Source organism: Phascolarctos cinereus, unplaced genomic scaffold (assembly GCF_003287225.1).
Source record: "Phascolarctos cinereus isolate Bilbo 61053 unplaced genomic scaffold, phaCin_HiC Scaffold_4;HRSCAF=312, whole genome shotgun sequence".
NCBI lineage: Eukaryota > Metazoa > Chordata > Mammalia > Diprotodontia > Phascolarctidae > Phascolarctos > Phascolarctos cinereus.
In genome coordinates this window covers 491,131,897-491,156,528 of record NW_027555847.1, presented here as the reverse complement: position 1 = coordinate 491,156,528, position 24,632 = coordinate 491,131,897, and the positions used below count along the sequence as shown (strand labels likewise).

The following is a 24,632-nucleotide window of genomic DNA, read 5'->3' as shown; positions in this document are numbered from 1 at the left end:
GTTAAAAATTGTTTTTACACATAATTTGGGAAAAATAAAATTTTATAGAAAGAAAGAAAGAAAATGACACTCAATCTCTCAATTCTGGGCATTTTCATGAGCCAATGACGCTGCAATGCTCTTGCTTCTTTCCCTGCCTCCTAGGTGCCCTGGCTTCCTTCAAAACTCAGTTAAAGTCCACCTTCTGCAAGTCTTTCCCAATCTTCCTTAATCTTAGGGCCTTTCCCTTTGAGCCTACCCCAAATTTATGCTGTATACATTTTGTTTGTACAGAGTTGTTTTCATGTTGTCTTCCTCATTTAGACTGCGAGCTCCTTGAGAGCAGAGATAATTTTTGGCCTTTCTTCGTATCCCCAGGTCTTTAGCATACCACACTGCTTGGCACATGGCATTTAATAAATTCTAATTGACTAAATGGCAGACCCTATTCTTGGAGCATGTTCCTTTCTTTACCTCTTCCTTATTGAGTCTACCTCTTCCTTTGCAATTCAGCTTAAGCATCATTTTCTTCATTTAGCTTTCCTGATCCCTGTCACCTGCTAGTGCCTTCTCTCCACAACTACCTTGTATTGAACTTTGTTCAGTCGTTTTTCAGGCCTGACTCTTTGTGACCATATTTGGGGTGTTCTTGGCAAAGATACTAGAGTGGTTGGCCATTTCCTTCTCCAGCTCATTTTACAGATGAGGAAACTGAGGAAAACAGGTTCAAATGTCTTGCCCAGGGTCACAGAGCTAGTAAGCATCTGAGGCCACATTTGAACTCATGAAAAAGAGTCTTCCTGACTCCAGGTCTGGCACTCTTATCAACTGAACCACCTAACTGCTTCTTTTATTTAATGACTTTGAATATATTTGTATTTATTCACTTTATATTTATACTGCATGTATCTAACTTGTCTCTCCTATTTGAAATTAAGTTGATTGAGGGTAGGGTTTGTTTCATTGTTTGTACATGCAACCCCTGCAACTAGCACTGTCTGGAACATAGTAAGTATCTAGTAAGTGTTTGATGATTGATTAAATTGAATTTATTTGAACGAAGATCGATTAAGTGCCTACTGATATGTGTGGCACTATGCTAGGTATACAAAGACAAACATGAACAGTCCCTGCCTTCAGAGAGCTTACATTCTGTAGGGGTGGGGGGGATACACATAGACAAGTAAGTTTAGTACAAGGGTAACTGAGAAAGAAGCTAGCACTGGTAACAGGGAAGAAGATCAGGGAAGGCTTTATGGAGGAAAAGGCAACTGACTTAAATGTTGCAGGAAGCCAAGGTGGGGAAGGGGAGGGAGTATGTTCCAGGTTATGGGTCATGCACAGATTGCAGAGATAAGGGTTTACAAAAGTGACTAGTAGTCTATTTTGACTGAAATTCAGAGCAGGCAAATAGGAGGCATACAGAATATGGCTCAAATGTAGAGAGTCAGACAGTGGAGGGACTAAATTTAAAATTTATATTTTTATCTTTTAGGCAACAGGGGGCACTGAAGATTTTGGAGCAGGGAGTGTGATGACAGACTCTCTCTTGGGAAGATAATTCAGAGACTGAAGTCAGGGAGATCAATTTGGATGCTATTATAACAGTCTAGGTGAGATGATCAGGGCTCCAACTAGGACAGTGGCTATGTGTGAAAAAAGTCACAGAGGAGAGATATTACAATGTTACTGTTGATATGAGACACGGCAACTGATTTGACATGGTTGGGTTGGAGAGTGAAGAGTCCAAGCTGACCCTGAAAGTTTCCTGGATGACTAGAATGATGATGGTACCTTCAACAGAAAACAAGGGTTTGGGGTAGAGGATTAGGTGGGTAACATACCTGATTCCATTTTGGACATGTTGAATTTGAACTACCTAAAGGATATCCAGGAGGAGATATCCAGCTGGCAGCTAATGAATGACTGGAGTTCATTAGAGGGTTAGATGTGGGGGTCATGTGTACCAATAATTAAACCCATGGGATTTGGTGAAATCTCTAAGACAGGCCAAAATAGGGCCCTGGGGAACTCTACAAGGAGTCAGAGATTAATAATGTTTCAGGAAAGTAGGCTGAGAAGTAGTAGTTAAACAATTAAAGAAACAGCAGAGTTATAAAAGACAAAGAAAATTCAGGAGAATGACAGCAGGGGAAAGAGACTGTCAACAATACTGAAGGCTGCAATGAGGTCAAGGAGTACTGAGTCCTGAGAAAGAACATTAGGCTGAGCAGGTAACAGATGATGTATGACCTTAGAGTATAGACTGGATTAAATTAGAAATTACACTGGAATTAGAATTTAGATTGAAAAAGGGGTTGAGGAGTGGAGTCAGGCAATAGAGACAATTCTTGTAGGTGTCTGGCAGTGAAAGGAAGGCGAGATAAAAGACAAGAGCTTGACAGAGGACAAGATTAATGAATTAACCTGTAATTAATTAATTGATTTTTATTTTTTAAAGGATAAGGTAGATATCTGACCATACTTTTAGGCAGGGGAAAAAAGAGCCAGTACATAGTAGAAGACTGAAGATGGGCATATGGAATGATTACCAGGGTTATAGGTTGAGGGTGGGTAAAGGGGCTAGTCTTGGGGACAAAGTGCCACTTCTTTTTTAGAGATCAGAGAAAAGGAAGAGGATTGGATGAAGCTATAGAAGGGGTTATGGGGTATGAAGTTGGGGAGAAGAGGGTGCTCACAGCAAATGGCCTTCATTTTTTTTTTTCAGCAAAGTAAGCCTCTAGGGTCAAATACAAACCAGCCTACCTTTCCAGCCTTACTACACATTAGTTCTCCTTCATGTATTCTAAGGTCCAGCAGAACTGGCCTACTTGTCTCTCAAACAGAGCATTCCATCTGTTATCTCTGGGCCTGGAATACATCCCTTCCTCAGCTCCTCCTCTTACTTACAATCCTTAGCTTCCTTCAAAGCTCAGCTCAGGTGCCAGTGTCTATGTGAGGGCTCCACTGACCCCCCAGCTACTTCCTGGTGCCTTCTCATGCCCTGCCCTGGTTTAGTTCGTATATATTTTGTATTTAGACGTGCATATTGCTTCAGGATACTTTGTGGGTCTACCTTATCCCTCCCACACCCACTCGGGGTAAGTCTGGGAGGTAGGACTAGGGTCCCTGTGTCTAAGCAGCACTATGGCATATTAAGTGCTTAAGATTTTTTAACTGATTTATTCGTTCACAGAATTTCCCCCTAATAAAAATAAGTTCCTTGAAGAAAACAACTCATTTTTTTCTTTGTAATTCAATGCTTCACACAGGGACTAGCACATATTGTTGGTTCTGTTGTTTCAGTCACATCCTGTTCTTGGTTTTCTTGGTACAGATACTGAGTGGTTTGCCATTTCCTTTTCCAGCTCATTTTACAGATGAGGAAACTGAGGCAAACTGGGTTAAGTGACTTGCCCAGAGTCACAGAATAAGTATCAGAGGCTCTAATTAAATTCAGGATTTGAACTCCTGACTGCAGCCCTGGCCATCTATCCACTGTACTTCCTTGCTTATTGACTCTACTGAGAGAGGGGGCAAGAAGAAAGCATTGATGGGGAAAAGTTTTGGAAATAATGATTACTCAGGGGAGTGGGTCAGAATAAACCAAGATAAGAGTTTTGAAGGACAAACAGATTAGATAAAATGAATTTGTCATGGATTCAGTTGATATAGTGTTGTTACTTCATCTAGTGGCATTCAGAAGCCTGAGAGAATGACTACAGAAGGGGGATGGTGCAACTGACCTAAGGCTGAGGATTGACAGAACATGAGAACTAGTATAGAGTCTATACAATCACTATGATACTTATAATTTTAGGGTTTTTTTTTAAAGGATCTGGATTAGGTATGTTTGTTGTACTCATAATCTATGACCCACATATCTAAAATCCATAAGAGAAGCAGCGGTATAGCAGGAAAAAAAAGGCTAAGTGGAATTATGAATTTTGAGTCCTGGCTCAACTACAGACTAGCTATGTAACCTTAGGCCAATGCCAAACTAGAATAGAGAGGGGAAACACAGACAGGACACTGGATTTGGAATCAGGAAGATCTGAGTTCAAATCCTGACTAGCTGTGTGATCCTGGGCAAATCATTTAATTTTTATGCCTCAGTCCCTGCTCTGTAAAATGAGCAGGTTAGGTTACTTATCTCATAAGGGCCCTTTTACCTCAACTATCCTACAAATCTAAAAATTTAGAGTTCAATTTTAAAAAATGAATGTTAAAAATTTTCATTACATGTAACTGTGGAAAAAGAAAATACTATTTAGAAAAAAATAAAATTATAATTTAAAAAAAATTCTGCGTTCACATGTTGCTAAGAATTGAGGATTTTATAACTTCTACTAAATTGTTTTACCATCTGATTCTTAGTCATTTTTCCTAACAAGATTATACTCTCAACTGTCCCCTAAGTTTTCTGAATCTAACCTCTTTTTTAATTTCACCTGTCAAAAAGGAGGCAACACTGAAATATTTTCCCACATGCTCTGGTAGCTATGGTGATGGGTACTCGTTGTCTTGCCAAGAGCTAAGGGCCAAAATGAGTAACCCAGACATCACAAGGGCAAGCCAGCGCTGCTATCACATAGCTCTTCCAGAAGTCGCTTACTCTAGTTTTCAATTCACATGGGGTAGAAGTGGCCTTCCAGATCTGAGTGGACAGGGGTAATTCTCTGCCTCCCTAAGCATACCTTGTAAATCACAGTGACAATGCTGTGATTCCAGAATTCCTGAAAGGATTTCTGTTCCCTAGCCCAAGAACTGTTAAGTGTCTACTCTGCCTCTGGGAAGTTGGTGATGGAAATATTCAGAAATAGGAAGCAGCACTGCTTGTAATCATACTAATTTTAGAACATAACTTTAAAACATTCAGGATTTCCTAGGTCCAGGGCTCAGAAATGCAAGAGATCTTGGAAAGTCATCTAGCCCAGTCCCCTTAAACAGATGAAGAAACCAAGTCCCAGAAACAAAAAGTGATTCACCCATGGACAGAATGGATAACAGATCAATGACACAGAATTGGAAGGAATTTCAGAGGTCATGTTTTCCAACCTCTTGATTTTACATTTATAAAATGTGTATCTATCTAATACAAATACAACTGGCCCATATATGCTGTGGATAGATACCAGATGTGGGAATCTGTGCCTTCACCATGAGCCTAGCACTGGCCTCTTACAAATTGCCTCTCCTCAACTCCTTGCCAAAGTGTTCCCCTCCATGTAAGTATGTAACATCACAGACACAGCAATCTCTTAGCCAATCAGGAATCACATCTCTTTCATTCAGTGCTATAAGGCTGACCTTAAGGAAAGCCCCAGGCATGGGCAGAAGTAAGATTAATTACAAATGTGGAAAAGGAGGACCAGGGAAATTAAGTGAACTGCCCAAAGTCAAACTGTAGTAAGGAGCCAAACTTCTATAGTAAGCATCACAAGTGGGATGGAAACAAAATAGCTCTCACTCCAAACTCAGTATTCTTTCTACCATCCTATAAGAGCTGGGTAATTTAAGCCCAATGTTTCGTACCTGTTTATGTGAATCATGCTTCCTTCTATGACCAAATACAACAGTTGATAGAACTACAGCAGAACAGACATGGAAAACAACAGGCTCCATAATACCAACAGATAATTGCCACTCGTTTCCCTCCCTTTCCTCAATCTGCAAAGATGCTGGTAAAACCGTTCAGACAGTTTTTAGCTTTGACTGAAATAAGTACATCTGGGAAACTACAGTGTTGAGCCTGGAGTTAGGAAGACTCATCTTCCTGATTTCAAATCTGACCGACCTCAGACGATTTCTAGCTGTGCGAGTCTGGGCAACCCTGTCTGACTCAGTTTCTTCATCTGTAAAATTAACTAGAGAAGGAAATGGCAAATCACTCCAGTATCTCCGTCAAGAATACCCCAAATGGGGTCAGAAAAAGTTGGACACAACTGAATAATAGGAAGTATGTGGGTGTGGTGTAATGCAAAGAAAATGGGATTTCGAGTCAGATAGTACCTGGGTTCGACTCCTGGTTCTTCCACTTACTATGTGATGGTCCACAAGTCACCTAACTTTTTTGCACCTCAGTTCCTCCATCTGAAAATGAGGTAGGGGGTGGGATTCTAGATTATGTCTAAGGTCCCTTCCAGCTATAGGTCCTAGAACCTTCTAAGTTTCTTTTCTCAATCATCTTGAGTTTCATCTAGTGACAGAAAGCAAAAATGATCCTTGCAATACTATTACCAAAGCTACCTTACAGAAGGTGACATATTAAAAAAAATAATTGCACAGTGTTGTCTGCTATAGCATTTTATCTTGGATTTGTCATTTTTGAGAAATATCTGGTATTCATTTGGGGCTGGACTTCAAAAATATTGAAGTATTTAGAACTTCAGGTTTTAAAATGAGCATTTTTTTAAATGCCTCTTTAATGAACAGTATGGTTAAGAGTCTTATGACTCATAAAGCTCAAGGCCAAGACACATTTTCAGTGAGGTAGAAGACTAAATTGTCAGCTGGGGCAGCTGACTCAGACAGGCAGATACCTTTTGACTTTCAGAGTAAAGTTCATGAGGGTGTGGAAGAAACTGAGAGGAGGAAGCTCATATCAGCCCTTCCCATCTCCCCCCTCCAACCCAAAATAAAACCCTAGAAAACACCAAAACAGAATAAGGTGATAAAAATAAAAAATGGTGATACACCCATCAAAGACCTGGGTTTTTAGAAAAGGAAAGACAAAAACAAAAGCTTTCAGTAGAGTAGAGAGCAGTGAGAGCTCAGAATCCAGAGGTCCTAGATTCCAAAGCTCTCTCTAACATAAGCAGGCTGTGTCACCCTAGGTAAGTCTCTTAACCTCTCAGTGCACCAGGCAACTCTCTAAGACTACATGTTTCAGAAGAGTTAATGTTGACACCTCTCTTCCTGCCACCTTTTGCTCCGTCTCCCAACTCCATGCTTTACCACTGACTGTGCTCTAAGACCACAATGCTCTCCCTCTTGACTTCTGCCTACTGGCTTCTTTCAAGAATTCCATCAAGATTCAGCTCAATTCCTCACCTTCTGAAAAAAGCCATTCACAGACCTCCTCCCTGCATGCAGCTAGGTAGTAAAGGAGATAGAGGGCAGGTCCTGGAGTCCAGAAGACCTGAGTTCAAATCTGACATCAGAGTCGTACTATCCCTGTGACCATGGGCAAGTCCCTTATCCTCTGACTGCCTCAGTTTCCTCCGGGGATGATAAGAGTACCTATCTCCCAAGGTTATTTTAAGGATCAAATGAGATTATACTCATAAAATGCTCAGCGAAGTGACTGGCACACAGTGGGCACTTAATAAATGCTTTTTTGCTTCCTTCCCTTCTCTCCAACTGCTAGTGCCTCCCCTCTGAGATTACTTTCCATCATCTCTGTGTATACACTGTATGTGCATGGGTGTTTGCATGTTGCCTCCCCAATTAGAATATGAACTTCTTGAGGGCAGGGTCGTGTTCTGGCCTCTCTTTGTACCCCCAGTGCTTACTTTAGTACCCAGTCTAGCACGTAGTAAGCAGCCAGTAAATAAACGTTGACTGACTGACTCATCTGCATCAGTAGAGGTAGTAAGTGACCTAGAGCTCTGATAAAATTGTAAGTCTCAACAACAACCACCACCACCACTAGAAGCAATAGAAAAGAGTCTGTCATATTTATCTAGGTGTCATCAGCAGCTGGCTCAGGGCCTCACTTGGCATGGAGTGAGCAGCCAATTACATCTGCCAAACTGAACTGTATTACCTTGAGTGCGGCACTTAAACTCTCTGGCCCTCAGTTTCCTCATCTGTAAACTGAGAGACCTTTAAGGCCCCTAGATGGCCTCCAAGGTCCCATAATTCCAGATTTATGATCCTATGAGTTCCTGTGTATTGAAATCCTGTGGGCTCTGCAACTTAAAAACAACAATGACAATAATTAACATTTATGAAGCTCTTGCAAAGAGCTTTTATGTATAATATATAATAAAACAACCCTGTGAAATTGTGGTGCTGTTATTATCCCCATTGTACAGATGAGGAAATGGAGGTTAAGTGGCTTGCTCAGGTGACATAGACAGGAAGTATCTAAGGCAGGATCTGAACTCAGATCTTCTTAGCTCCAAGTCCATTACTCTCTCCATTATATCAGCTGCCTTTTGTTAAGCTTTATAGGCCTCAGTTTCTTCATTTGAAAAATAAGAAGTCAGACAAGTTGATCTCATGACAATAACAACAATCTATTGGTATATACACATCGGGGGTAGGTGATATTATACCAAGTAAATGTCCATCAGCCAATCAAAACATTTATTACGTGCTTACTATGCACCAGGCAAAGTGCTGGGGATACAACGATAGGCAAAAACACCATCCCTGCACCATAGGAACTCACATTCTAATGGGAGAGACAACATGCAAATAACTATATATACAACAGGGGTGTGTGTTTATGTGTGCATATACTGCATTATAGCATATATTATTATATAGAATATATCATATATTATGTTATATATACACACACATGCATATACACATAAAATGTTGAAGGTGACTTCAGAGGGAAGACAACAGTGGGGTCAGCATGGAGGAAACCAGAGAAAAGGTGGGAGTGGAGTCTTTTTTTTTTTTAATGTAAGGCAATTGGGGTTAAGTAACTTGCCTAATGTCACACACTCAGGTCCTCCTAACTCCAGGGTCGGTGCTCTATCCACTGTACCATCTAGCAGCCCCTTGGGAGTGGAGTCTTGAAGCAGGCTGGGGAAGCTAGGAGGAGGAAGCTTGAGAAGGGAGAACATTCTGGGCACAGGATTGTATCTTTTGGCTAAGTTTCTGTAATAGTTAGACATTAATTCTAAATATTAGCCTCTTTCAAATCCCACTTACCTCATTTGGTCTCGTTCACGTTTTGTTTGAAGTGGGACAGGATGAAATTCTACTTTGTGTAATTTAGTTGGAAATCACCACGTCACCTGCCCACTCTCTGCTTACATGCCTCAAATGGGATCACAAAGAGCTGGACATGACTGAACAACAATAAAATATCTTGTACTAGGTCGCAGTTAATGAATGTCTGAGGCAGGATTTGAACCCGAATCTTTCTGACTCCTAGTATAGGAGTCTATCCACTCTGTCACCTAGCTGTCTCTAGTATTATTAAGCTATAAATGTGTCATCATGTCTAACCTGTAATAGAGCTTATTAAAATTCCAACAACTCTACTCAAAGAAAGTTGCAGTTTTAAAGAAACACAGAAACTCTCACAAAACACATCGTACATGAAGACATCCAGAGACTGTATCCACTATTATTGAAATAACCAAAACAAAAAACAAAAAACCCTTGAAAATAAAAAACCCCAACCTTGAATGTAATTTATTTTCTGAAGGTTCTGCAAATAAATGAAAATTCCTGCTCTTATTATTCTTAAGCATGGCAACTTAAAACGTGGAACACAGCAGCTGTTTTTCAGGACAGTAAGTTAAAAAGTCAATTAAAACAAGCAGATCAACATCTCCAATTAAGAGGTTGTCTTGGGACATTTTTTCACCTTCTTTTTCTAAGAGTACGTGTAGGTGGAGTGACTCACTGGTTTCAATGTTGGTGCGCACTTGAGCTCAGACACCACTCCATATAAATGGTAAGTCTGTTTTACACTCAGTGCAGACTTTCAACAGCTGGAAATCTGCCACCTAACTACAAATATACAGTAAAACCTCAATTACCTGGAATGTTCAGAGAAAGGGGTGGTTCTGTTTAATAATTTCCTGCTTATCTCAATAATGATCAGAAAACCCTTTATGTTTTAACCCTTGCAGTCAAAAAATTTCAAGACATATTAATATCATTTCCTGCCTTAGTAAAAACATGGTAAACCAAATTTATACTTTTTTTGATAACTAGGCATCTTTCTAAAAAACAATGAGCTTCAGATACTTAAGGAAGCATTAAACTTAAGAACTTAAGAGTTAGAAGACCTGAGTTCAAGTCCTATGAAAAACTGTGTGACTCTGGGCAACTTATTTGAACACAGCCTCAGTTCTCTCATCTATAAAGTGGGGTTAATATTACTTGCCCTATATAAGTTATCACCAAGTTGTTCTCAGGAAAAAAAAAACTTTTGTAAACCTTCAATTACTGTCCCAGTGTAAGCTATCATGACTGTTGTTGTACCAGACATAGAGGAAGGAGTAAAACATTGGGCTGAATGGGTACTGAACTCAAAGAATAACCTGGTCATATCTTTCTTTAAAAAAACAAAACAAAACAAAAAACCCTAAAAATTCTCAATAGGTTTCTTATCATCCTTCTCTTTCTCCTATCCTAAAAGGGAGGAGGTGGAAGGTAGCACAAAAAATAAACCATTAATTGAGAATTTTGGTTTACCCAGATTTCATTTGGAACCTCATTAAAATACAACCACATATGCTATAGGCCAGATTTGGTATTGAGGTGTGTACACACTCTCTCTCCCTCCCTCTCTCTCTCTCTCTCTCTCTCTCTCTCTCTCTCTCTCTCTCTCTCTCTCTCTCTCTCTCCCTCTCTCACTCACTCTCCCCTATCAAGGGTATTATTATAATCCAATTGTATCACCTCCATGGGAGCCCCAATGCAATGGGTCCTAGCAAGACTTTAGGACAGTGTTATAAATGTGCCCAGGACATATCCCTTGGCAACTTGTCTTACTCCAGAGATTGTCAATCACTATTATATACCAGGGAAAAGACCGAATAACTTTAGAGACAGGTCAGGAGATTGTCTTTTAAATATTTTACAACTCTAGAGGCAGCTTATTGCAATCAAATGTGTGAGTCTAATGGAGACAGCAAGTAGTTTCATCACACATGGGCTCTGGTCTCAGTCTGCTATGCTCCTACCAACCTGAAGCCATAAGTAAAAGTCAGGCTTCATAAGCACTCTCTGCAAAGGACAGATGTGGATTTATTACGTACATAAAGGCTTAAAAGTTAAAACACTCGAGCAGGGATAAATATTTGTTCGTTAGGGCTACCTTCACATTGAATGTTATTTCCTCCATGACGTAAACTCGTTCAGGAAATGCTTTCGCCACCTCCTCCACACTGTTAAAATACTGCACTGGTTCCTTAATATCCCGGTCTTGTTCCAGCAGCTTAAACTGCCCTGAAAACAGATGATAAACAGAAGTACTGTGAGTGAGATGTTTACACTGGCCAGCTGTCACTGTGGCAACTGCACACATCTCTGATCCCCATTATCCTTTGGGGAAGTCTTCTGATTATTAGAAAAAATCACTTCAAGGGAAAGTTCTAACCAGCTAGAACGTGAATGAAAAAAAAAATCCTTGTTTATTTTGTGCTCACATTATTCTGTTATGGTGAAAAAAGAGTCTCCAGAATTAAGATGAATAGATGTCTACTAGAAATTTCTGTTTTGAAATAAAATTAACTATTAACTCTTCCCAGACAGTAAATTTATTTTAAATCTTATAGATTCAATCTACCTTCTATAGTAAAGCAATCTTAATTATGTTTCATATACATTAGCAACATAAACCCTTAATCCCTACCCCATGGACCTGGATTTTTTACTTAAATGGTATCGTGTACAGATAAAGACACAACTTAATATATTTCTACAGTCTCAGCACTTTAGTGGTAGCACTTTTTCTATATTAAAAAAATTCATCTTTTAAGGCTTCTGACTGAGAGCATGGGACCAATTAAGGCTTTCAGCTTTTATCAACAGTTATTTTCTGAATTCTGCTTGTATTCTAACACTTTCAGAATCAAAGAAAGCAGTTAAAAGCTCTGATGAGGCAGATTTCACACTGTATGAGAAACATTTTTCAACAGAGAAATTACCTCAGTTGTAGGAGATTGCACGCCTACTAGGGTAACAGAAGTTGAAGAATATGGTAGAATCTTGTCAGAACACTAGTCTGGTTAGACAAGAATGCTACTGGTTACAAGTCTCTATGTTATGACAAAGGTGATGCATTATTTATCCTTTATTGTGTATACTGGAGATATGATTTGACCCAGAGCATAACAATTCCTAGAAATGAAGGTCCCTTAAAAATGAGTCTTTACTTCCATTCTAAGCTGTGGTGTGAGTAGGTTCAAAATATATTGGGGGTTCCTCCCCTTAATATAAAAATCAGGTTACAAAGAATGATTCAGGGAAACAATATCTAGAAACGCACTTTAAATGGCTTTCTTTTCTACTCAGTACTAGACAGTATTTCATATATATGTATATAAAACTCCTGCCTCATAGGAAGGTTGAGTCTAAGTCACCACAAATTTACCCCTCTCTTCACAAAGTTTGTTACTACAAATACCATTAGGAACATTAGCAGCCCAAGAACAGCGCATTAAAATCTTCACTGCCAATGACAATATGTTGACCACTCGCTCAGAGAGGAGGTCAGAAGTTCTGAAGTTCATCAAGGCCCAGACTAAAAAGAAAAGAATGACCACAAGGTCGACACGGCACAGCACCTCCCCTGAATGTGCCCGTTTAGCTCAGTGGCAGTGTTTTGTATCTCACCAGGGAGGAAGGCTTTAAAATTTGATTCATACAAGGATTAAAGGATCATGGCTTTGGAACAGGAAGGAAACTCAGAGGTCATCTGGGTCAATCCCTTTATTTTACAGATGAAAAAACTAGGGCATAGAGGGTTAAAGTAATTTGTCCCAAAGTTTTTGTTGTTGTTCAGTCATGTCCGACTCTTCGTTACCCTATTTGGAGTTTTCTTGGAAAAGATAGTAGAGTGCTTGGCCATTTCCTTCTCCAGTTCGTTTGACAGATGAGGAAACTGAGGCAAACAGGATTAAGTGATTTGCCCAGGGTCACACAGCTAGTAAGTGTTCGAGGCCAGATCTGAACTCAGGAAGATGAGTCTTCCTTACTTCAGGCCCGGTACTCTCCTAAATGCTCTCTGCATTTAGAGCACCACGCAGATAGGAATCCCCGTTGGTTATATACTTTCAAGTATCATCTCCTAAGGATGACTACCCTGACTGCCTGCCTCCCTATACCTTGTGACCTTGTCACACAGGACCACTGATCTAGAGCTGGAAGGGACCTCAAAGGCCATCTAGTATAATATCCTCATTTTGCACATGAGGAAACTGAGGCCCAGGTGGTAAAGTGACTACCTCATGGTTGCTGCACAGTAAGTGGCAGAGCCTGGCTTTGAACCCAGGCTCCCTGACTCTATGCCTTCCAAGGTCCTAACAGCTATAAATCTATGATTCTAGGAATGGACAGCAAAGCACAAGACTTAATCAATATCTCTTACTATCTCCCTAATACACATACACAAACATCTCTATAGATACGTTGTATACACACCTACACCCACACAGCTTCTAATCGGTGAGTCACAGGAGAAAAGACAGCTGCGGTAAACATAATCCAATTCCATTTATTCGACATTTTCAAAATAATGCCCTCTCCCAACCCTACATAGTTAAGTAAAAATGTTTTCTGCTAAAACAGCCCATCTTAATAATTAAAAAATCTACCACAGGTTTGTTCGAAGAGTCTCTGAAATCATATCCTATGCTTTTCCAAGTATAGCTCATGACGGCAATTCTTTTCTAAGTTAATAAGGGTAAAAAGTGCCTTCAATGGACTTCTCAAGGGAAGGGAAAAACAAACAGTTGCCCAATGGGAATGTGCACATTCCCTCAAAGTATTTGTTTAACTTTCTGAGAACTCTGTTGGGATTCCTGTTTTTGACAAAAGGGGCTTAGGATACTTAAACCAATCCATTTTGGGTATCTAAGGCCGAACTATTTTTTTTTTTCACAACATGTCTATGAGCTCTGCCAATCCCACAAACTGGAAAAATTGAGCCTGTGGAAATTAAATTCCAGAGACCACCTAAAGAGTTAAATGCACCCTCCTTCCAACCTTAATGTGAAATCAATTTACACACACATACACGCTACCTCAACCTCTGTCTAGGGGAACGGATTTTTTAACAGACCATTCCATGAAGAACAGTCTTTGTGCCACCAAACAAAAACATCTGGGGGTTGCTGAAACATCTGTTCTAAGATGTTACTGTCAAACTGTGTTCTGAGAGAGGGAGGAAGCTGCATTGTCTTTGATGGGTAAATAAAACATCTCCATTTGTAAGAGGCTGCTCAATCTACAGGACCCACAGTCTCACAAGAATTAAAGTATAATATGTTCATCCAGGGGTAAGAACCAAGGAACCAAATTTATACTCTGAATACATTCTTGCTTATGCTTTAAAATCCCTACCCACATAGCTTGATGAAAATTAATGCCTGTTGCTGATAAAACATCAGTTTGCTTCCTCTGCCTTAGGCAGATCACAGTTGATAGCCCTTAAACTTATTGAAATCTAAAGCTTAGGTAGCATGTTCAAAGTCTGGTCACTGGGGTTGTAGCTTAGAAGGTGCACAAGAGTGGCTTTAACACTAGACAATGGGAAAAAATATATTTTGGCAGTCAGAAACAAAGAATGGAAAAATGACTTCCTAACAAAAGCTAGCAAAAGGAGGGATACACAAAGGAAGTCAAAGCCAGATGTAAACTTTGCCACTTGTCAGATGATTCAGTAAAACATGCCTGGGGTGGGGGGAGGGAAGAGGGGGTGTTGGGAGGTTGGGAAGTTTGGGGCAAGGAGACTTACTGGAAAACAGATACTAAGCATTGTCTATGCCAAATCCTTTTCTTAGCTATGACTGTGCTCTTTGCTATCCATTTAGCAAGATATAGTTTTAATCTAGGAATAGAAAAGGAAGCAAGAAAGGTCATTACAACAAAAACCTGGTAGCCACCTGGACATCCAGAATGCAAATGAGCAAACAGCATTCTGCTGAAGTGTGTTCTTTGCATGGCCTGCACTGGCCCCTGTCAAATATCACAGAATGATAGGAAAGAAGCTGTTTTCAAAACAACACTGACCAAAGCATAGCAGAAATCAAGAAAGGCTATTGGAGGGACACGATATGGGTACAAATCCCACCTCTGAAACTTATTGACTGTGTGACCCCTAGGCAAGTCACTTAACTTTTTTAGGCCTCATTTTTCTCATCTGTGAAATTGAAATAATAACATCGGTAGTGGCTCCTTCACAGTACTGTTGTTAAGTTCAAACGAGAAAAACGTATGCAAAGTGCTTCACAAACTTTGAAGAGCTATTGAAATGCAACTGAAATTTGAAACTGAAATGCTTTGAAGTGCTGTTGAAATTGGTCATAGTACTCTGCTCACTTAATATTGTTCTCCTCTCTTACTAATAATTCATATATATGTATATGTACATTATACATACATACATACATACACATACACACACACACAAAACCCCGCTTTTGGATTTACTTTCCTTACAACAATCCACAGAAGTATTTAAGCAGTACACAAATTACAATCACTGTTTTACAGATGAAGAAACTAAGATTTGAAGAATTTAAGTGAACTGCCCAAGGTCATACACCTAGGAGGTGCCAGAGGCAGGATACATACAAACCCACATCTCTGCCAACTCCAACACTCTTTTCACTGAGCCTTCTCTAGGATTTGAGACATCACATGGCCATTTCAAGTTAACTGAAGCTTGCGGATGAACAGCATAAAGTACTCAGAGAACTGGCTGATGAAATCCCTGAGCTGTTACTGATTATATTTGAGGATGTGAAGACATAGCAAAATCACAGATGATAGAAAACTTTAACACTTCCTATTTTAAAAGAAAAAGAAATCAAATTAGGGCAGGTATTGGGGACATTCTAGTTTGGTAGATTTAATTCTCTATTTGGAAAGATCTTGGTGAATTTCTTTTAAATATCTGACACGTATATACCAAGCAGGAGCAGTGTGATATTCTTCCAAGTAAAGAAATCATCACCTGCTCAGTAGAGATACTTGAGGAAGGGAGACAAAGTAATGGCCTCAGGCAATAATAAAGGAGCTTTGGGGTTAAACATCTGGCAAAGCTTTTTGATAGTTGGGTCAGTTGACCTGAAACATTCAGGTCAGTTGACCTATGGCCAGTCTCTCACAAAGCCAGCTTTGAAAAATTGATGAAGTGATCCTTCCAAAGGGAATGGTTTTAGTCTGGAAACTTGAGCCTGTTCTATTGCAGGAGGTTGGATTATGTAAACTGAAGAGCCCTTAGAAGTACTAATTTTAAGTTCATCTATGACTCACTGTGCTCTAACATGAAACATGCATGGGTCAGAACTACTCCATCATTCTTCTTAAGCACAATATGGTAGTAAATAATACAGCGCACAGAAACAGATATTGATGAGGAAAGGGTCATTTATTTTCTTTATCCTTCTCCTAATGAAAGCTCTTAAAATACTTTCGATTTCCCTCATTGCTGGTTATGCTTATGATTTCTGCCTCAAGCTGATACCCTATTGGAAGAAAATAATTCTGGTAAAACACAGCACAAAGCTGATGGATATAGCTAAAAAATAAAACCAGATATGAATATGAAAGGGGAGAGAGAGAGAAACTTAACATTCAGACTGCACCCTGGATTTGTACATATTCTTAGGACACTTTCTCCCCCAGGGTTAGAGAATTTTAGCATTTTTAAGTACATGATCATTAATAATCAATAGATAATTAGAGCATGTTAAATTGTCCTTTTGTCCCTATCAGCAGCTGGCTAATAAAGTTCAACTGGAAGAAGGGCAATTAGAGGTGCCGGTTGGGCAAAGTATCTGTGTAAATCAAATGAAATAGGATAATATTAGGGCAAGGCCTGTTATCTACATACTTATACTATGCTGACCCTTATCCATATTATCTAATTCATCTGTTGTAAGAATAAAAGTTTATTTGTACATGATAAAATCAAGCAAGACTTAAGAGTTCAAGAGCAGAAAACAAATACTCTAGAAAGGAATAACGAATTTCATTATAAACCATCTGCAAGCTTTCATATTTATTCCCTGAAGAACTATAATTGAGATTTTATACTAAGTCAACAAAAAATGGTGGTCAATTTTGAAACACTAGACTTCAGTTAAATAAATACCCCTGCTGTGTGGGTTCAAAGTAGACTCATTCCTTGGTACAGCCCCGTTGACCAATCTTGTTTCCTGGCACAAAACTGATTTCACCCTGGTTTTTGAAAAACAGAAAACTGGATTTTGGTTGTTTGCTTTATCAGTATTAAATGTGTTTTCTTTTTTGGTGGTGAGAAAACAAATAGCAATTGATTTTTTTTTAAAGTCTTACTTCTGCACATTCAATCCTAATATTATTATGCTAGAGGCCTTGTATATGACTGTTTCTGAAACCTTTCATTTTCTTCCTTTGAAATGTCTTTCCCTCCATCTTTGCATAAACATGGTCCTCATCCCCTTACACCAGTATTACTGCAACAATTTCCTAGCTAGTCTGACTCTTGTCATTCCTCCCTCCCAAAGCCTCACCCTCAATCCATCTTGCATAACTCCATCATACTTCTTTTCCTGAAACATGTTTTTCATCATGTCACTTCTATTTAAAAACTAACAATAACTTTCTAGTGTCCACCAAGTCAAGTCATCTGTTAGGTTTTCAAGCACTCCATAAAGTGTAGTCCCTATCTAACATTATTTCCCAAGTATGTCAAGCCAAGAAGTATTTATTAAGCATTTGCTCTGTGCCAGGAACTGTGTTGAGCACTTGGGATACAAAAAAAGGCCAAAGACCATTGCTTTTCTCAAGGAGCTCAGAGTCTAACGCAATAATAAGAATCACTGTCTACCTTTTTTTTTTAAATATTCCCCTACACTCTTCCATGAAGTGATGAACATCAAAAAATTAGGTGTTTAACTAACACTTGTTAAGATTTGTACAAGAATAGGCACAACAGGTTAAGAAATGATATATGGTAGAGATCTGTGATATGGGAGTTCCATTTTTTCCTCTCTGGAGTTCATATTACATATTGAAGAAAAGGGTAGGGAGGATTTCTTTGGGTGGTTCCTTTTAGCAGAATCCAGCAAGACTTTTTAAACCATAGGTGGAAGATTGTACTCACTTCAAGACAGAGTCGGCAAACAATTACTCAACAGTGTCAGGCACTGTGCTAGGCGCTAGAGATATGAAGACAAAAAGGAAAAGAGTCCCTGCCCTCCAGGAGTTTGCTTTCTGTTGGGAGGGGTGAGAGGAACAGCATATATACTAATAAATCCAAAATACAAAGGAAATACAAAGGAACTAACTAACATTTGGAGGCCTTGTTTAGAATGTGGCCCTTGAGATGAGTCTAGAACGTGTTAGGAATTCTAAGGGTGGAGGTGAGGAGGGACAGAATTTCTGGCAGGGGAGATAGACAAGCCCTTCTAGCTCTGCTCCCCCCAAAGATGTGTTAAATCCCTAAGAAACATAAAGGAAGAATGACAAATCTGAGATTTTTGTGCAATTTCTAAAACCAATCAGAATATAAAGGAAAAAATGTTAATGTTTCACTTAGCCTGTACTACAGCTGTCTGTGAGGGAAAGGGATAATCACAATCAATCAAAATAAACCAAAGGCTTTATGGGGAAAGGGTCTGGGCTACTTATCTGTAATCAATCAGGGAATAGACTGGGGTTAGAAAGATGAAGTATGATTTGGAAAAGGAAAAAAGGGGGCAGGTCCCTAGGACTTCTGAATCTTTTCAATGTAATCGTTAATATTCAGTTAAAGAATTTTAGAACTAGAAAGCACCTGGAGATCATCTAGTCCAACCTTCTTATTTTAAAGATGAAAAAAAGTATGCCATAAAGAGGATTGCTGCCTTGTACAGGGTAATCACCAACACCAACAGACAACAACAGAATCCTCTTTCAGTTTAGCTGAGAAGAAGGCAGGAGATTTCAAAAACCTCTTGCTAGGAAACCTAGGAAAAACTAAAAAAAAAAATTAGAGGCTCACAAACCTGCAATGTCTATGTTTGTTCACTTTGAACTCTGTAACTTCTCAGTGCTGGTTCCTTTCAGAGCTGCAAAGGGGAAGCCGGGTTGATCTTCCACATGAAGGCCCCTCAGCTGTCTAAAGGAAGCTACCTGCTACCTACACATCTTCTCTAGGGTCAACACCTTCAGTTTCTTTAGCTTTTCTTAACGTTTGCAAGATTTCCAACTCTCTCACCATCCTGATTTCCTTCCTCTGAGCAAACTCTAGTTTGTCAGTACTCCTAAATGTAGCCCATCAAACTGATCATCCTTCTACTGTGATCTAATCAGGCACAACACTCAGGGCTTTTCATTTTGATAGGTTTTAAAAACTAGGCAAAATTCACGAGGTCTGTTGCTTTCTTACTCTGAATACTATAATTTCATTAATGTCAATAAGTCAACTAGTAATTATTAAGCAGCTACTATGTGCAGGTATTGTGATAAGCACTAGGGATATAAACAGCAGGGATACAAGACTCTATCCATTATTTATGAACTGCTTTTTTGAACCTGTGTAAAAGAGTTTCTATTTATCCCTAATAATTGTATTCAATGACTACTAAGAGCTAAGTGTTTCAAGGGTCACCTGGTGAGGGGAATGAGTGAGTCAGCATATTATCAATGGTAACTTAAACCTAAGAAGTGGCTTAGAAGACATCAGAAAAGATAGGTATTATTGGAATAGAGAACAGGATGGTCACAGAAAATGCAGGGGATAACATATGGTTAACCTGAGTGCTGCACTGATAACCAGGAAATATTTAAAGACCCCAGAGAAAGGCTTCCATCATAATAAGCTGGTCCTCTAGGATGTGAATGAGCGAATTGGAGAGGGCAGAACATATGGATGGATTATAGTCTTCACTGGAGGAAGGAGGCCCATACTGATGAGATCAGAATTCCATCAGCCCCTGAAAGTATGTGCTGAGTGCTCTGTATACAAAAATGAAGGGTGAGGGAGTAGAGTTTGTGACTTTACAACCTAACTGGAGAAAAGAGGATAAGAAATATAAACAATGATAAAGGATGACAAAATGTGAGAAGTGCAAAGAAGAAACCCAAACAAAGTATGATGATTAGTCTCAATGAAAAGCTTATTTGGTTAGATTTAGCTCACTGTTTCGACATGTCAAGATCTGAAAAGCATTTTACAATTTCCAAAGTGGCACCCCATGGGAGATAGTGAGGGTATTATCCTTAATTTACAGATTAGGAAACAGGGTCAGAGAGATGAAGTGCCTTGCCTAAAGTAATTAATAAGGTTAGAGCTACAGGGGTTAGGAGTAATCTGATAGTTATATATATGAGCTTTTTTTCTTTTAAGGATCTTCAAGGGCTGTTCAGATGGTATCCTTCAATCCCCACAATGCCCATTCATTTGTAAATTAGCATGATGGAAACACAGAAATTTTTAACTCAGATCACACAAGTTCAGTGGAATTAAAATTCAAACCAACCTTTTTATTATGTCTACCATATTAGGAGCAAGGAGTCTTTCGATTTTTTTATCATGCGTAACTGACCCACATTTAAAACATCAACTGAGAGCAAGAAAAGTAACCTGGATCTTTTATTTTATTTTATTTTGGTGGGAGGTGGAGGAAATTTATGGCAATTTTGGGGGGTTACAGTATTTTAAAAATACATTTTTATTAATATCTTTTGTTTTTATATCACCTACTTATCCAATATAACCCTCCTCCCTCAGAGAGCCATTCTTTTCAAAAAAATTTTTTTTAAAGAGAAAAGAAACCAGTCCAGTAAAACTAAACAACCACATTAAAAATTCTGACATTCTTTGTAGTGCTCCATACCTATAATTCCCCATTTCTGCACGGAAGGAAGAGAAATGCCTTCTCATATTTCTTGTTTGGGGATAATCATAGTCATCATAATTTCATATGTACATATTTTTAAACCATTAAATTGAATTCACCAAATATTTCCTAAGCTTCATTATGTGCAAAGCACTGTGCTCTATACTGGGGATACAAATACACAAGTCAAGGTCCCTGCCTCATTCTATTAGAGGTATACAGCATGCCAGAGAGAAGGATGATATAAGGTAGGGAATGAAGGGGGCAAAAGAGTAATTCAGAAGTGCTTTAGAAATGAGTAATTATTCAATTAATCCAATAAACTAAAAAGCACATTCTGGTGTTTTTGTTTTGCTTTGTTTTGTTTGGGCCAAATCTGACAGCTAGGTGGTACAGTAGATAGAGAACTGGGGCTAGAATCAGGAAGACTCCAGTTCAAATCCAGCCTCAGATATTTCCCAGATGTGTGATCTTGGGCAAGTTATTTAACTTCTGCTTATCTCAGTTTCCTCAACTGTAAAATGGGGATAATAAAAGCACCTACCTGCTAGGGTTGTTGTGAGAACCAAAAGAGCTATTTTTCATGTACTTAGCACAGTGCTGGGCACATGGTAGGTGCTACACAAATGCTAATTGTTATTATTAGTATTTCATCGGTGTATGACAGATGAGTCAACTCTTCTTACCAATGCAGATCCATAACCATTTGGCAAATTATGGTCTTAGTTGCTTAGGGCAGAGAGAACTTCAATAAATTGTTCAGGGAACCCAGGTTTTCCTGATTGAGGCCTATATTCATTATACCACAGTGCCACTCTCTCTTAAATATATTTGAGTTTTCAATTCATGACTACTTAAGTGAAATAGGCAAGAGAGAAAATGGGAGAAAAGAAGAGACAGAGAGAATAAAGACGATGAAACACATAAGAGAAACATAACATATACACAAAGACATTAAAATAGACACTGTTTGAAAACAGAGTGACAGAGACCAAAAAAAAACCCACCCCCAAACAAATCACATTTGTCAGAGTAACAGCTCCATTTTGTAACTTTTGAAGGTAGACTTTTAAGTGGTCATTTTGTAACTATAGGTATAAATCAGGTTAGCAAGGCTGTATCAAATTAAGCTGATGGCTGTGGGTGCCCAAACCCTAAACCAGACCCTTCTAAAGGTCTTATGCTACATACTTTTTCAGTGACTTATGAAAACATTAAAAGAAGAAAAAAAAACTGCTTATTTATCTGTAACACTGTATGGTCAATAAAGTATTCTAGCATTTTAACAAAATTCATGACCATTTTTGCTGGTGAAACATGACACTGTTTATGGTTTCTCCTTTGCTCCTTCCAGCACACTGCCATGTAAACACCCACACACCAATGGGACCCCAAAGGAGAGAAAAACACAAGCAGCTGCTCAGGCTATGGTTTTAGCCAGAAAAAAAGCCTCGATTATAAGAGATTTATTTGTTAAATTATGTGCCAAAACCAAAGTGAATAACATTTAATGTACAGAAAGCATGGATGGTTGTCAAGTACTTTACTTAATGTACTGAACATTTAAGGAGGGAAAAATGTGTGTTGAAGTTGTAACATTCATATTTGCTCAGTTTACTGAAACGTTTCCAAGAGCACATAGTTTCAAAACATCCCATCCCCTCTTTCCTCTAGTGTAGGGGCTAATTCGCCTCTGTGTAAAGCTTCGGGTACGTTTTGTCCAAGTTCTAACTTAGCCTCTCAACAAATCTAGTTTAAAGAATAATTACATTTATCTAACAACTTCCATGGGATTCTGTACTAGCGGAATCAAATTATGGCAAATAATGGGGTGGCAAAGTTCATCTTCTACCTCTCTCCCCTTCCATGAAGGTGGCTGTCACATCAGCTTACCCACCGATCAGTGTACTGGTGGAAATGTGACAATTCCCCATTATCACCTTTCTTCTATATCATCATTATATCACATCAACTCAAAACACAAGGTCACTAAGCCCAAAGTTATAGACCTCTCCATGCCAAACATTTTCCTACCATCACTACTTGGGAACTCATTTCTTCCTGAAACAAATTCAGCCTTTAGGAATTTCTGATTTAGTAAAGTGTCACAGAAAGAGATGGCATAGTATAGCTGGTTTTTGCTGTTGAGTTGTTTCAATCATGGCTGACTTTTTGTGACCCCATTTGGGTTTTTCTTTGCAAAGATACTGGAGTAGTTTGCCATTTCCTTCTCTAGCTCATTTTATAAATGAGAAACTGAGGCAAACAGGGTTAAGTGACTTGCCCAGGGTTTATGGTTACAAAGTCCTTGAAATACATTATCTAATTTGATTTTTACAACAGTCCTGTGAAATAGGGCTGATAACCCATTTAACAGATGTCTTTTCACTCTCTGTCTCCTGTGCCTGGAATGCTCTCCCTTTTCAGCCTCCTGGCTTTCTGGAAGACTCAGCTCAACTCCCATCTTCCTCAAGAAGCCCTCCCAAGTGTCTCCTACTTGCTAGTGCCTTCCCTCTGAGATTACTTTCCATCTCTTCTTCCATCTCCTATGTGTATATATAAAGTTGTTTGCATGCCATGTCCTCTAGTAGAATGGAAGCTCATTCAGAATAAGGACCATGTCTTTGCCTTTCTTTGTACACCCAGAGCTTAGCACAGTGCCTGGTGCACGGTAAATGGGTAATAAATGCTTGCTGACTGACTGAAGAAAGTGAGGCTGATAGTGGCAAAGTGATCATCAAAAAGCAGCATTTTAATTAAGTGCCTATTATGGGCATTGTACTAGGTGCTAGATAAAATAACAGTTCCTACCCTCAAGGAGCTTACATTGTAACAGAGGAATCTTACATATGAACAGATCTGTATTTAAGTGTTAACTTAAGGAAGAGGGGCTGAGGGAGAAGAATGGGGATTAAGTCTTGAAAGAAGCCAAGAATTCTAGGAGGTAGGGTAAGGAAGGACATCCCAAGCATGTGGATAGCCTTTGTAAAGGTAAGGAATGAAAGGCATTGTGCCAAGTTTTACTACCAAGTTTTACTACCCACTGGAGTACTGGGCTAAGAGACAAATTGCTGAGTTTAGGAAATCAGTAGGCCAGTTTGGCTAGACGGGGGTGGGGAACCTGCGGCCTCAAGGCCACATATGACCTTCTAGGTCCTTGGGTTCAACCTTTTGACTGAGTCCAAGTTTTACTGAACACATCCTTTTATTAAGGGGATTTGTTCTGTGAAGTTTGGATTCAGTCAAAGGGCTGCACTTGAGGACTACAAGTGGCCTAGAGGTCACAGGTTCCCCACCTCTGGGCTAGAATGTAGCTTTCATGGAGAGAAACATTAAAGAAGCCTGAGAAGAAGACTATAGAACCAGCCTGTGAGAGGCTTTAAATGCCAAGCCAAGGAAGTTTGTATTTTTTTTTCCCTCACAGGCAATATAGAACCCACTGAAGGTTCATAAGGAGGGAGTGGTATGGTCAGATGTGCTTTAGTAACATTACTTTGGTAACTCCACTGACATAACTGGCCATTCCTTTTTTTTTTCTGGGCTTTTGGGATTGCTCTTTCTTAGGTGTCCTATCTGACTGCTCCTTCTCAGTCTTCTTGGCTGGATTATCATCCATCTCGTGCCCCCTAACAGTGGACATACCCCAAAATTATGTTTCAGGTTCCTTTCTCCCTTTATATCCTCTCACTTGGTGATTTCGCCAACTCCTATAGACTTAATCATATCTCTATTAAGATGATTCTGAGATCCATATACATTCAGGACTCAATTCTCTCCTGAGCTCTCTCGTACCATGTAACCAATTGCTTATTGGGCCTTTCCAACTGGATATCACACAGGCACCACAAACTTAACATATCCAAAACTAAAACTTACTATGTTTCCCCTTAAACTCACAGTCTTATTAATTTATCTATC

At 39.2% G+C, this 24,632-nt stretch overlaps 1 protein-coding gene across 2 annotated transcripts in view; it reads right to left on the bottom strand.

Moving 5' to 3' along the window:
• Positions 1-24,632, bottom strand: part of GAREM1 (GRB2 associated regulator of MAPK1 subtype 1) — a 211,104-nt gene that overhangs the window by 33,044 nt on the left and 153,428 nt on the right. The window contains exon 3 of one of the 2 annotated variants that reach the window (XM_020992562.2): positions 10,997-11,127. The exons of the other annotated variant lie outside the window; for it this stretch is intronic. Within the exon in view, the coding sequence (XP_020848221.1) occupies positions 10,997-11,127 (131 nt within the window). The remainder of the gene's footprint in view (positions 1-10,996; positions 11,128-24,632) is intronic. 2 annotated transcript variants of the gene reach the window in all.